Source organism: Heliconius melpomene, chromosome 18, assembly GCF_056956725.1.
Source record: "Heliconius melpomene rosina isolate 202511_hmr_F chromosome 18, ASM5695672v1, whole genome shotgun sequence".
NCBI lineage: Eukaryota > Metazoa > Arthropoda > Insecta > Lepidoptera > Nymphalidae > Heliconius > Heliconius melpomene.
The window spans coordinates 13,325,185-13,340,921 of record NC_140406.1 but is presented as its reverse complement, the minus strand read 5'-3'; the positions used below and the strand labels follow the sequence as shown (position 1 = coordinate 13,340,921).

General features: G+C 32.8%; 2 protein-coding genes across 5 annotated transcripts in view; one reads left to right on the top strand and one right to left on the bottom strand.

Moving 5' to 3' along the window:
* Nucleotides 1–15,737, top strand: part of P5cr-2 (Pyrroline-5-carboxylate reductase-like 2) — a 379,085-nt gene that overhangs the window by 297,297 nt on the left and 66,051 nt on the right. The gene's annotated exons all lie outside the window — the stretch shown is intronic.
* The window catches only part of LOC146529641 (uncharacterized), a 110,307-nt gene that overhangs the window by 41,925 nt on the left and 52,645 nt on the right, over nt 1–15,737 (bottom strand). For 3 of the 4 annotated variants that reach the window (XM_085201655.1, XM_085201656.1, XM_085201657.1), the window contains exons 4-17: nt 15,402–15,595; nt 14,659–14,814; nt 13,648–13,849; nt 12,679–12,803; nt 12,160–12,306; nt 11,905–12,034; nt 11,570–11,769; nt 11,234–11,387; nt 10,667–10,900; nt 9,839–9,937; nt 9,263–9,391; nt 8,953–9,151; nt 7,245–7,338; nt 5,986–6,094 (exon numbers count right to left, since the gene is read on the bottom strand). In XM_085201655.1, coding sequence (XP_085057781.1) covers nt 5,986–6,094; nt 7,245–7,338; nt 8,953–9,151; nt 9,263–9,391; nt 9,839–9,937; nt 10,667–10,900; nt 11,234–11,387; nt 11,570–11,769; nt 11,905–12,034; nt 12,160–12,306; nt 12,679–12,803; nt 13,648–13,849; nt 14,659–14,814; nt 15,402–15,595 — 2,172 coding nt within the window. The remainder of the gene's footprint in view (nt 1–5,985; nt 6,095–7,244; nt 7,339–8,952; nt 9,152–9,262; nt 9,392–9,838; nt 9,938–10,666; nt 10,901–11,233; nt 11,388–11,569; nt 11,770–11,904; nt 12,035–12,159; nt 12,307–12,678; nt 12,804–13,647; nt 13,850–14,658; nt 14,815–15,401; nt 15,596–15,737) is intronic. The other variant, XM_085201658.1, reaches the window with a different exon arrangement.

Sequence of the window (15,737 nt, the reverse complement as noted above, 5' to 3'; positions counted from 1 at the left end):
ATAATTTTAATTGCCACGCTTTAGGAGACAAATAGCAGCTTCTTTCCGCCCTTCAATACTCAACGTTTCGGAAATTGGAGAACGAAGTGTTTTAACACTAAATTCCCTTTGCTTACCCTAAATATATAAAATATATACGTGAAAAATTAAATAAATTAAATGTATACGTGAAAAAGCGTGAAAAGCTTGAAGATGTACTTAATACGCAATTGTGGCACAATTACGAAATCTAGTCCACAAGTTGATTATAGATGCTAATCGTACTTGATGAAAAAATTATATTACATTCCAAATAGACGGACGGCCCTACATTATCATTGTCTGCCTAAGAATGCGTGAAGCCATAAAATTATTTTTCTATTTATATATAAAAATCTTCCATTTAATAACAAGACTTAGTAGCAAAAAAATATATATATATTTTACATCAGGAATATATGAAAAAAATATTACGGCACAGCAATAAAAATTAGAATCCCAAGTAATAAACGAGCCCATTACCAGAAAAAATCTCCATTAATATTAATTAAAAGATATTTTTAGTATTACAGATCTGTACAAAAGTCAAATGAATATTTAATGAATCAATTTGTATATCATTACGTTCGTATTTAATGTTTAGTAACTTTTGAGTATTAAAATTAATTTAAAAAAAAATGTTTTTTATATGGGACAGAGAAACTGTATTTGATATGCTTTCGATTTTGATTTATATTAATCATAAAAGAAAAGAGTAAAAATTGTATTAATGCATTAAATTTAAATGTATTAAATATATAAAAACCCGGCGTTGGATTTCGCCTCTCAACATGTAATACTTCGAAAAATTCAGCGGAAATTGAGGAACGGAGTGTTTTAACTCTGAACACTAGATTCCCTCTGCCTTGCAAGCTAATAAAAAAATATACTTAATTAATTGTTGCATTACGTCATAGTTATTTAATAAAAATAGGGCAAGTGTCTGCTCTGATCGGTCGATCGATAATCTTAGTCATAGAATTCATTAGACTAATTAGTGTCTTAAGCATAGGAGTGGTCTTTATCGGCCACATGCATGCTAGTTTCTAATATATTAAAATTTTTAAGACCGTTACTTTACAAATTTAGGCTTTTTAAGAATTTTAATCATAAACTATAAATTAAGCTACACTTCACTCGTGTAGAGAAAAAAATAAAAGAGAATCAAATGATGCAATATTTTTATAATGTACTGATGAGGCACTCTTTTTTTTTGCTTCACGCAGTATCCCGCACATAGCATGGTAGTGTGGACACTTCGTTCTAGTTATGATACTTGGGTTCCCCATTTTCCGCAGAATTCTGGAGGCATTGCATGTTGAGTAGCCGTACTCAACGCTTTGCTTCGTTACATAAATGAAAATGCGAGGAAAATGAAAATATTTAATTTCCTGGAGTAGGAATCGAACCTACACCCTGTCTCGTTTACATTCGCACACTTGTGCCCGGTGCGCCAAGACTGGCCTCTATTTTCATGATGATAATGATGAGGCAGTCTATTTTCCATGATCAGGGTAATCATCGGTTGCGTTAATAATAATTTAGCGGTTTCCGCATATTGTCTTGCCTGAATGGGAAAATAAAAGATTTTGAATATAATAGTTTTACAGGTGGAAATCTAACAGATATCTAGTCTATATCTATCTATTTAGATATTCTATGAATATAGTTTTCTATAAAATAAACATATACTACATATCTAGAACGAGCAAGCACGGTTTATATTTAGTGTTCAACATATTTTCCTCCTTCAAATGTAGAACTGAGACTTGTATCGCAGGTTAAGGTCACGTACATTATTAGATTATACTCGTATACTGAGTGGCTATTAAATGTAAGATACGGTGTACTGTAAATTTAGTTATTTTTTCTATCTATATAATGTTCGATTTTTTTTTAGTAGTTTACAATATTGGATATCTTTTAAATACAGTTTTGGTTAAATTTATCGTACACAATCGTAACTCATGTTATTCAAAACAGGTTTTTAAACAACGCAAATTATAATGTCTAACTATGTTACCAAACTATTATATTATAGCAATTCCTTAAAAACAAAACAAATAATAAAATAATTACGCCACAAGAGAAAATATAAATTCAAAGGCGGTAATACCTTAAAAAAATTACCTAAGCAGTATAGCGTACAAGACTTACCCAATTGGAAAAACGACCCTTAAACCCTCAGTTTTTTTAATTACACTATAAATAACTAGATTTTAGCCCCACAGAGTAACTTGTAGCACGCGTGCAGATAGAAGCAACTAGTATGGACTATTGTGGACAGATTAGATAATGAGTCTTGGATCGGAGAAGCATGGAAATGCGACTGAGGCTGATGTGCAATTACTATGACAATACTTTGTATAGGAATTGTATGTAATGTTTATGTGTATGGCACAGATATATTTAGTTTTTTATGTTACTTATTTAATATTAATGTATTATGGTTAGTAATTTTATGGTGATGTCATTATATGAGTATAAAATGCTATTTTACATACATGCATAGACATTTTTTAATATATTTTTTTTGTGTATAGGCTGCAGTTGCTCTTGTACGTCCCAGGAAAAATTTAAAAAATATCATAAGTTAAGCATTTTGTTTACATTATTTGCATATCATCATTCCCAAGACAATTTTTTTGTCTGTATTACTGTGAGTTTGCTTACGCTAATCTCAGGTCGCTTTAATTGCAGTTTTCACTATTGTATTTTGGCAAGCTTCCCTTTCTTTTACTTTTGGTTTTATTTAAATTGTTTTATAAATAAAAAATATACTATTTTCTTGAATGATGTTCTACAAAATTGCTATAAATACCTATTCTATTGAATTGACCAAAACTTAGTTAATAATCGAATTAATATATCGAGCGGAACGCTAGTTCTTTAAACAAAAAAAATAAAGTACTATCCTTATTCTCCTGTATAAATAGAAAATTCAAAAAAACTTACCACCCCAAACATGGCAACCCTATACAATTTAAATGATAGAAAAGAACAATTTGCAGTCAATTGCCGGAGTATCGGCAAACATATGGCAGCGGTAGGTAGCGTATTGCGTATGAATTATGCATCAGCTAGTGGGCCCGATTGATTTGCGTACAATGTGGTGGGTTTATCGCTGTGGTGGCCGTGGTATTTGAGGTGTACTATGATCATATCAATGGCTTTCTACGGCTATGTGGGTCAGAGTTGAACGTTTTGGTTGTTTGGCTGAGCGCGTCCGTTTTTATAATGCAACTTGTCACATAATATTAGCCTATATATTTATGTTATATATAAAATGGACGTATGATTAATAATATTTTTGTTTATTTCAGCTTAAATTGGCTTATAAATAATAATAATTATTATTATATAAAAAAATATTTCTTTCTCAAATTTATAATATATAACTATTTAAATTGTTTTTTTTTCATGGTACATAAAACTGTTAGATAATTTTCAGATAGAAAATACAAACATCAATAACAACAATATTCGTATATCATTGACAATTTCAATCGAATTCCAGTTTCAACGAGATGTTTATTTATATCAATATCGATTTATTGATCGAGTCGTATTTATTACAATTACAAATAAGTTGGCGAGACGGCATTCGTTGGCGTTGCGTAATGAAAGAAAAATAAGTAATTACCAAGAAAGACTGTCATTTGCAAGAATGTAAAACGTACAGCGTGAGTGTTTGTTGAGTTCGTGGGATTGTAGAGGGGCATTGTTATGGAAGGCGACAGTAACAAAAGATCTTGTACATAAATGTGGAATATATTTATTAACTTCTAGCGTCACGGCTTTACTCGTGTATCACAGACAGTGTTGCCAGGGAGAACATAGAGTGAAGACACTATTTTCCACATTTCACACGACGCCATTGCTAGTAGAGCTGTCTTACCATAGCGGGGAATAAAAATAAGTTCTTGAGATTTGACGATCAAACCCACGACCACCAGCGTTTACTACCGAACACCACTACCACCACCACCACCGCGTCTGCACCACGATGGCCTCAATTTCAAATGCTGAGTGATTTTCGTTTTAAGTATAGATATCGTAAAATCTTTCCCGTTTTGCTTACAAACTTACGGTCCGTTCTTTATTTTCTGTCTTTATTTCGCGGAACGAAAGCGGAAAATCAACGTTGTCTTAACTTACGGAAAATGTCTATACAAAAATATATCTATTATACACAAATATGTATGTTCCCAGTGTAGATATAAATTTGAAACAGCGAAGTATGAAAATCAATATTCTATAAAAGAAAAAAGTTTTGTAATATTAACAGAATGATAGATACTATGACCGCTAAGCTAGTAACAGGTTGTGAGTTCGATTACATTTACTCGATACAAATATTGGTTTTATATTAATCACAAATATTTGTTCTGGCACTCGGTATCGGTATTATTGACATATTTAATTTATGTCGTGTATTAAAATAATATTTGCTTATCAGTTATTATAAGATCACCTCAGACAAGATTAGGGGGAGACCTCCTTTGACCTTCGATAACAACATCGATGATACTGGAGAACGGTCACGTAAAAAGTACGAGAAGGGCATGAATGACAGAGGACGAGGTGAAAGAGGTATGCAGTTCTCTCTGGCTACCTCCAGGGCATACAGAGTGAAGCTATATAAATATTATGTTTAAAATAAGAAATTTTTCTAACTTATATTTTAATGCACAGACATCTTAAATTGATAGTGAAAATCTGCTTGTAATTAATTTCACTGTTTATGTTTCAATTACATGCCGAATGCACAGTATTTACTTGTTTATTAGAGCTAGTGTACGTATTTTCAGGTGATTAAAGCCAGATAGGTAATATATTTCACGGTAACTTATTACATTTAAAAATTAACCTTAAATGTTTTTAGAGATTAAAATTATCTTAAAATATAAACATTATGATGTAAAGCCAGTGTTATTATGATAAGACATAAATTTACATTATAAATGTAAATAAATCGTTTTGTGAAAAAATTGTATCCCGCACATAACAATGTAGGCGGGAAAGTAGTGTTAAGACGTTCCTATTCCCATTAAATCATGTTTTGCCGAATTCTATAGGCATTTCGTGTTGAATGGCGAAACTCAACTCAACGAGGAAATGATGGTATTAGAGAGTGACTAGGGAGTGAAAAACCCTTAGGTTCTATTCGCCTACATTATTTACCTCTACGTACTTTACAGTAAATGTAAATTCAAAAATAATAATATCTTAAAACGCACTAATAATAAAATAAATTAATTAAACCAAAACAAACCTACAAATACACGAAAAACAAAACCAAAATAACAACAAGTCAAAAACGTTAGTAAAACGTCAACACCGCTTAACTGAGATTAAATAACGTAACTTGGAATTACGAACGTTTCGTCAAAATGATCTAACCGTGTAAAATATTAACTTTGCCAACGCTTACTGAAATAGAAACTTAAAAACAAAGAAATAGGGTATATAATTGTTTGAAATTGTTCTTGTTTTAGTGGTTACAAGTATGAAGTCTTTATTTTGCGTTTGGCAATTGTCCAGTTGTGGATTTATGCACGGTTGGCGGATATCATTAGATTTAGCGGCGTTGTGTACAGATTTAGATCAAAGTTGTGCGTGCGCAGGTCGTTATGTTCATTTAACAGGTTGGTATATTGAATTTTATAGGATAGTTGAAAGACCCTGACAATAGCCGGGATTAATACCAGGAGGAAGAAGAAGTTGAAATTTAATTATTTAAAAAAATATTATTAAAAGATCACTAAGTAGTACTTTAATTGAGCTACGACACAAGATAAAAAAGAATATTGTTTTAATTATTTGGCATAAAAGGCTATAATGAAATAAACTATCGGTACCCTTCAAGAGACCCAATTTCCTATCAAAACAAAATTATACATTAAAATTTACTCCAGATTTCTATTTCCAAACTGAAACATTGTAAAATTATAAAAATAAACTTACCAGTATCACCAACTGCTTGACTGAGGGTGTTCTCGGTGAGTGGTCGCAGAGCTTCCACAGCGCTGATGTAGCCGAGACGGTCGGCTATCGCACATGCTGTTTGACCGTTCTGGTTTAAAATATAGTATAAAATATATAAGAATATACTATATGCGTATTAATATAGATAAGTAATAATTATATTATAATATAGTAGTATAATATAGTAATCATATTATAGTATTAATATAGATAGTAATTAATTACTAACAAATAATTTTATTGGTTTTCTTCTGACGATGGATTTGCATCATGTGCCTTCAAAAGCCTATATGACTATTCTATTAATTCTGGTAACTATAGTTTTATTTTAACTCTACTAGATCTAAAAAGTCAGATACAATCAATCAAATTTTGTATATTATATAAAAAATAACAAAAAGACTAGTAAATAGCCAAGGTATAAAAGACTCACCTACATATTGGTAATGAGTCATGACTCATTCTTAGGTATTGACGTAATCGTCATTTACATTTAACGAATATAATTTTATTCACTATTAATTAATTTATATTAAAAAAACTGCAACATTATTTTTTTTATGTTATTGATCAAAGCTATGTTTGTTTACATTAATTATATAACTTTATATATTTTTACCAAATTAGAAGATAAAAAAAATTGCATTTATATTTAATAACAGGTTGTCTCAAATATTAGGAAACACATTTCATTGCTATTTCCGTTGACCTACAATTATTGCAATTAAAATCATATACAAGGCTATTTCTTAATCTATGATTAAAATATATCTATCTATCGACTAATGGTATAACTTATGTGTTGACTAGTGATATGTATGGAATTGTAAATCTAATATAAAAATAATGTAACTTTCTGTATGTAAATAATTTTCATATAATTGCTTTATTACTATACGACTTCAATTATAATTTCAATATCGACGTCATCACAATGTAATGTGTATACAAAACTAATGTATATTTATTAGAACATTTCTAAAATTTGAAAACTATGAAATAATTTTAATAATAAGTTTTAAATATGAATTTCTACTTTTACTTCTTCTATTTTTTCGTCTAGTTATATTCCTACTATTTACATGTTATTGCAAGTTGTTTACACATATAACAATAATTAAAAAAAAATCTTTTAGTACCTATTAAAAGGAGCGACATATCTGTAGCGCCAGACTTTTATACGATACGAGCTATCATATAAAATTTTTATAGATTTTCCATCTACTTTCAAAACTCACCGCAGACAAGGCGTTGGGATCAGCATTACTCTTGAGCAGCAGTTGTATGATCAGCGTGTGGCCCTGTTGCGCGGCCTGGTGAAGAGGCGTAAACCTGATGGACGCGAAATTTGTGTAAATCATAGTGAAATATTTATTTATTTATCAGTATATTATTGTACAGTATAGCCGGGTAGCCAGAGAGGACCGAGACGTTTAGTACACATTAAGTTTTCCACTTTCTGCCCAAATTCAATTCATGACAGCTCTAAGTTACGCTTTGTCTTGCAATAACTATCAAACTGTCGTATTTACAGACGGATCCAAAGGTATTGGAAAATTGTTTTCTAAATTTTTTGTATAATATATCGTATTTTGCAAAAACGATACGATTTATCCCAAATATTTTTGATAAACAAACTATGAAACACGTTGACTAAGTCGTATGCTAATTAAACATTACATAACAAGGACCTAATATTGAAAATAAAACTGATATATCTCTTCACCTTCAGAGAATCAATAATTTGCATAATTCCAAGTTACATAATATTACGTCGTAACATATATATATCTATATATATATATATATATATATATATATATATATATAAAAATCTAGTTTTTTTACCTAAGTTTACTATGAAATCTAAGATCAGTAATAGAGATAAGCTAAGTATTAAAATATTTAAATCATGACGGTCGCGCCTAACGATAGCAACATCCAATTTGCATTTCCATAACGTGTTATTTAGTAAAGAAATTTATTAGATGTCCATTTGGTTGTAAAGTAGACGATCGATCCACGCCTATATGTCTATGTGTGAGGTTAAGAAATATTACATAATTATTTAAAATAAGAATACAAATGCTATTCAATATTTGCAGAATTCTCAAAATATAACTCCTCCTGCCCGTAGGGACTCTACATGCACAAATATGAAAAAAAATATATTTAAAAATAAATACTATACGAATATTGTCATATTTATAATTTAAATTTTAATAGAATTAAATTTAGATACAACTAGAAGTAAATAAAAGTAGCAATTCTCACGTGGCGTACACGAATGGGCGACCATAAGAAGCCATAATAGCTGATATAAATCAATTACTTAGTATGCACGAACTGCACGAACAAATACATCATATGTTTACTATATTTGTACTTTTTATTATTATTTTATAAAAAGAAACATGTCAATAAATCGTATAATTAAATATTTAATGAAAGTAAAGAAATGTATATTATCTACAAATCAATAAATAAATCTAAAAATCAATCAATAAGTCATAGGTCAATTGCTTCTGTCATTTACACAAATTAACTAAGAAGTTACCGCTGCAGTTAAATATAAGATTGTACATTTGGCGCACGGACACGGACATTAATGCACTTTTTTTGAAAAAAATTATGAATAAATCATTGAATACGGAAACACTATTAACAGACTTTTGTGATGTCTTGTGCAATATTGAAATATTGTAGTATTGCATTTGTTACAGTGCAAATATGTCCTTGTTGCCCAAACTGAGTTCTTTTACAAGTCGATTTCGCCCTTTGATAAAATAGTAGAAACAGTGAAATTAAAAGAGAAGGTGGTGTCAGAGAAGAACATGAATTTTAACATTATAACAAAAATCATTTCAAAATGATTTTTGTTACGAAAAATCCTGATTTACTTATACTTTAATTAAACCCTGTTATCTAATGAATAAAGTTACTTACCCATGAGCAGCTTTAGCACTGACATCAGCTCCTGACTCCAACAGAGCTTTAGCAGCAGCATGGTGACCGTGATGAGCGGCCGCGTGTAATGGAGTGTAACCGTCGCGGGTCCTAACGCCGCAACGACCTCCGGCGTTGACGAGGGACTTGAGTACCGCTGTACGACCTTCTGCTGCTGCTAGGTGGACTGGTGTTAGACCTAGGGAGAGATTTTGCTGAAGATTTATGCTGTATCCCGCGCTTTGTGTTAAGACACTCCGTTTGCGTATTAAGCGGAACTATCTAATATATAATTAAAAACCTAACTTACCATTATTAGCAGGAACATTAACATCAGCCCCTCTTTCAATAAGCATTTCCACGCAGTCTTCATGGCCTTCCTGAGCCGCCATATGTAGAGGTGTAAAACCGGCCTTTGATTTTACACCGGGATCAGCATCTATGGAAAAAACATGTAGTAAAAGCAGCTCCATGTTTATCCTCCCATACTGCAGGGATACTTTTAAGATACTCTGCACACCACCCAATATTCTAGATATTACGTGTTGAGTGACGAAACTCAACGCCACGCTTTATCTTGTTGAGCGAGAAAATGTAAATAATAAATTCCCCGTCCATTTTACGTCAGATGCCGTGGCGATGCTGTGCCTTTTTTGCACTTCTATATATTGGCAACCCACTGCGACATCAAAAACAATAGTAATAATAAGTCACTTTTTAGGAAAAGATGAAGAAATTTAGAAGTTTAAATTACTTATTGTACAGCCATATTTAATAAATAAAATTAATGATGTATGATAATTAAACATTTCTTTTGTATTTCATCATAAAATCTATCAAAATATAGACGAATCTGAGATACGTGATTTATTATAATTATACATACCGTGTTCCAATAAAGCAAAAGCGATATCCGGATGATTGTGTCGACACGCGATGTGGAGAGCGGAGTGACCGTTCTTAGCAAGAGAGTGGGGGGAAGCACCTGTATGGAAATTTTGTTTCTAGCTTACTAAATTATGAATTTAGCTTATGTATTGGGATTATTGTGTGACGTTTGTATGTTATGTATAACGAAATCTTATTATGAAACTAACTAACTAACTTAATGTATTTACTACGAGTATAGTGACTACAAATGTAATATTAAATGAATCATAAGTAATTTATAAAATAAATTTAAATAATAACCCTTCAATTACTTTTGCAATGAAAACTTCGACAAGGAGTGTGATAGAAATATATATGTATGAATATACAGATGAAAAATATAAATTACAAATGAACATTCTAACCTATTTGACCCAGGCCATTTTAATTACTCTCAAGAATGAATTATTGGAGCCAATAAAACACAATTACTAATCAATTAAATATTATTTGACATTTAACGTGCACATTATCAAAGCCAAATTTAAATTTGTCGATATCTTTATTTATAAGGGTTTTTTTCACAAATTTTATAATTTTATATTTTTAACATATTTTAAATTGTTATACCACACTAAGAATAATATTTTCGAGATATGAACCCACTTGGAAATTGTTCAAGAGGTTACGTTGTAGACTACGTTGATTTTTTTGTTTTTTAATAATATTTTTTATAATTTAACTTAATAAATTAAATTAGCACAAAAAATACAATAGTATTTTCTAATCTCACTCCATACCACAAAAACCAAACAATAAACATAATATATAAACAAATAAGTACCTTTATCCAGTAAAAGCAAAGCTATATCCGGATGTCCATAATAAGTGGCCATATGTAACGGTGTTATATGGCTTTTGCCGGGCGCGTCCGGCTGCGCCCCTCGAGCTAATAAAAGCCTCGCCACTCCTATATCACCATATTTAGCAGCTAAATGTAGTGGAGTGAAGCCTTTACGTGTCTCCGCTTCGATTGGGGCGTTGTGGTCGAGGAGTATGGAAGCGACTTCTTCTTTTCCTGTAAAATAAAAAGTCATTTTATCGTTTAACAATAGTTAGTATTACTAGGAGGTGAGAAAATAAGACGTGGCATTGAGTTGGGCTTTAGTTGAATATATTTAACGGCGGTGACAGTGACGGTTACTAGTCTAAATTCGATTGCATGATCGCTTTCAGATATTTTGCTAAAAAATTTACCTTTAAGGAATAATATATAAGCTTTACCTGTTTTAGCAGCAATATGCAGCAGTATATATCTTCCATTAGTAGTAAAGTAAGGTGTAACAACAATGCAGCTATATCACTGTAACTACGTGAATGAGGGACTCTTTTAGTAAAAAAGGAACTTTACCTTCCTTAGCAGCAATATGCAACGGCGTATATCTGTCTTTAGTAGTAGCAGCTACTTGAGCACCATGTTGTAATAACAACGCAGCTATGTCACCGTGCCCGAGTCGAGCCGCTACGTGTAGAGGAGTTTGCTCTTCTCTTGCTCGTGCTTCCACCTGTGAGAGAGTTTAGGTTATGTTATGTTTTATAGAGAAAGCAGAAGTTGATTATATGTTCTCATTTTAACCAAAAAATAATAATAATATAGACAAGCGCCACAGTAGAACACTAGACATATAATAACAACAATTCAAAACAGAAACACAAAAACAAACAACCACATAAAATTTCAAATCACCTTAGCATTATTCCTCAACAAAACCCTAACTAAATCGGTCTGATGTGCCCTGGCAGCCAAATGCAAGGGGGTCTCCCCCCTCGCGGTCGCCGCATCCGCGTCCGCGCCAGCACCGACTAGCACCAGCGCTATATTCATGCAGCCCATGAAGGATGCCACGTGGAGTGGTGTCAGACCGGATTCTGTTGTTGCTGATTTACCTGGAAATTATAGTTTGTGTTGAAAATAGTGAATATGATAATGAAATGATAACTTATGATTATAGGTTACTTTTTAATTATAAAATATTATAATAAATCTTATTTGAACACGATATTAAAATATTTTTTACTTACTAGCACCATATTTAAGAAGTAATTCGACAACTTTCAGTCTATTCTTTTTACACGCGATATGTAGAGGTGTGAAACCGTTGAGTGCTCGAGCGTTTGCGTCTGCATTTCTGTCTAGTAGAAGTTTTGCCACCTGGAAATGAAAAAATGTTAAGGTAATGCGATTATAAAATCGCACCCAATCAACAGACTTTCAACAAGCCTAAATCTATACTAAAGGTAAAGAACAGACTTTACAAATAATATAAGCAAAATTACCTTAACATGTCCACAATGTGCCGCCACGTGTAGCGCTGTGAGATAATCGACGGTGACGTCATCGATGGGAGCGCCTTCAGAGAGCAGCACCTTGGCCGTCTCCACATGTTCGCCTTGCACGGACATGTGGAGAGGTGTTAGGCCGTTCTGGAAATGAGAGATTATATTTATTTTTATATATTCCGCATATAGCACGGTAGGCAGAGGGAATTATGTTAATAGAGCGATGAAAGGAAAATTATTCATTCCTCGAATAAAAACGGTACTATATTCTCGTAAAAAACGCGAAATAGATTGCCTAGTTTATTTATACAGCTTTATGTTTCCTCTAAACTGAACATGAAACAAAGTATGAGTAAATAAAGCGATTGGATATGTTTCGTACAAACTAAATAAATGGTAAATCAAAATCGATGACAAAAAGAGCGATTAAGCGACCGCAAAATTACATACACAAATATCAATTTGACGTTTCACAGCGAATTCAACTGTTAAAATCATAATCTGATATGAGTTCACCTTAGTCTTGCTGGTGATGGGCGCGCCGTGTGTCAGGAGGCGTGACACCACGTTGCTGTGACCGGAGCGCGCGGCGCAGTGCAGCGGCGTAAGGCCGTCGCGCGTCATCGCCGCTATGTTTGCACCTGGAATAAACAAAGGAGGATTTGCGACCCAAATATTAAAATATACTAAAGGAAGCTATTTTCAAAACTTATAGATTGTGCAAGTATGTTACAAGTCGTGGTTTCGATTTCCGTTTGATGAGTTTTTTTTTATATTTTATTTCTCGCTAACAATACAAAGCGCGGCCATTAGATCCGCCACTCAACACACAACGCTTTCAGAAGTGTCTTAATGGGAACAGAGTTTCTTAACATTAGGTTCCCAAAGTCCTCTGCTTACCCTGGTATGTATGGAATACAGAATGAAGCTTATAAAAGTACTAGTGGACCCGGACGCGGCTACGCCTGCTTGAACTATAAGAATATTTTCGCGTCGGTCATACTCATACTATACCGCCCGTAGGCTAGGTCATTTCGAAATAGCGACATCTCCTTAATTATTTATTAGAATGTTATACAGTAAACTATAATTTCAATCTAGATAAAATGCTAAAAGTGACTATTATATTTATTTTCATAAGGATGAATATCAAAATTTCGCGGTAACGGTTGCGTAGCGACGCGACGGTTGTTATTAACATGGCAGAATAAATTGCATGTCAAATTAGAATGTACTTTAAAATATATTAGTATATATGTGTAATGTAATGTTATATAGCCTATAGCACTTCTGAAGAATGCAGCTTTCATATAAAACAAAAACAATGAAAATCGGACCAGTAGATCCAGAGATCTTAGCGTTCAAACAAACAAACTCTTCCGCTTTATTATATTAGTATGTTATATTAGTAAGATGTTTTCCATTGCCAATATTATTATTAATAATTCTTGTAATAAAACGCTCCAAATAAACAAGCAAAATCACCATTTTCCACCAGCAGATCCACCATAGCCAGTTGCCCCCATTTACTTGCAACGTGTAAAGGAGTTATATTGTGTTTCGCGGCTCTGCCCGGGTCTGCACCAGATGATAACAGCGCTTTAGCCACTCCGACGTTGCCATAGTGCGCAGCTATATGAAGGGGAGTGAAGCCTGACTTGGAACAGGCGTCTGGGTTGTGTTCGTTCTGAAAAGATTATTGGAATGTTTCCATTATTTTTAAAGTTTTTTTAGACACTTAGTATAGAAAATTATTTAATAAAAACGTAAAACATATGAAGAAGTCCTTTTGGAAACCTACATGGTTTAGATCTAGCCTCTAAGTACTACATAACACAAATTTTTATCTAGAAATAGTCTTGTGACTATTAGTCTCAGAAAAAAATTAGAAAGAAAAATAAGTAAAAAATAGAAAATTATTTTAATTACAGGAGTAGAACAAAATATTAAAAAGCTTTAAACTTTTTCAGGTGTTATTTCCAATGGCAAAGGTTATTGTAATGAAATTCTCAATATGTCGCGATACAAATCGTATTAGTTTGCTGAAACAATAGCAATGGAATGTAATATAACAGAATCAGGACTCGGAGCTGTGACCTGACTTACATAACGAGATTCCCAATTCTCAATAATCCTGTAACAATGTGGATTTCTACGCTAAGGATATGTTTAGGGTGAAATTGGCTGTATTTTTTTCTCAAATGTAAGCTGTAAAACTGACCTTTTTTGTTATTTTCTTTAGGTCTGTAATACTTTAGTTGGGAATGAATAAGCCTAACTTTGAATCTCAACTTATAATGAGATGTAGATTGGTGCCTGTACAAGGAAGACCATAAATGAAAAAATGTTATTGGTGGTACTAATAGAACCAAAATATTTAATTTTTATGTCTATCTTTTATAGAAGTTTTCTTTTATATTTTATAGAATTATTTTGACATAAATTAATAAATTAAACATACATATATCACATATAAAAATAAAATCATTTACTTACTTCGAGTAAAAGCGTAGCAGCTTTAACATCGTTCTTCTTAGCAGCAATGTGTAGGGCGGGCAATCGCACCTTACCCCGCGTATCTGATTCTAGTAGTTCTGCGACAACTCTGTCGTGGCCTTGTTGCATTGCCACTGCCAGTGGTGTGAATCCATCCTGAAGAGTTATTTAGAAAATATTTTAAATATTACTTAAGTGAGAGCTTCACCCGTTTTCCCGCATAACAGAGTGAGCACCTCTTACAGTGTCAGGACTTTGGACGGAATTTGAACCTGTAACTTCTCGAATAACGCACCAAATTGCCCAAAAGTCAATAGAAATATAAAGACAAAAAATATTTATTGTAAATATGGACAATAAGAAAAAAAACCGTTCACGTTCAAAAACATCCATGTTTCATGTTCAGAACTGAAACAACTCTGAATTTCTAACAAACAGTTTCTTCTTCAAATATTATTTTAGGATGATATATACATTCTGCTTGATTTATTTCTATCGTATGATATTTATACAAACCCATTATGTTTACTCAAGATAAAGGTTGAAGATCAGAAATTAAAAATGCGACAAGTTTTGGGTTCGATTGCGAATTAGGCGGAAAGTGGGGAGCGGAGTGCCTTAACACTTGGCCCTCTGCCTGCCCTCTGCCTACCCTACATGCGGGACATAGCGTGAAGTGAAAAATGAATATATTAGACGCAAAGAGAGGAAAATAATTACTGCCAAATAATGTCAAAACATACTTCCGTAGCCAATGTCTGACTGGCACCAGCTGCCAGCAACATCTTCACACATCCCGCGTGATTCTCCTGAGCCGCCATGTATAGGGGGGTGAAACCTGCCGCGGATTGGGCATCCGCCTTGGCGCCAGCGCCGAGCAACGCCCGCGCTACTGATTCTTGGCCGGCTAGACATGCTATGTGAAGTGCTGTATTGCCTGAATGAAGAAAGAATGAGAGTTTAAAGCTACACTTTAAGCTACAATTTTGATGATTTTAATTAATAAAACTTTAGTTTTTTTGTAGACGCTACAAAGCAGAGAAGAGTCATCTGAATATATCTGTATTAACAGCCACACA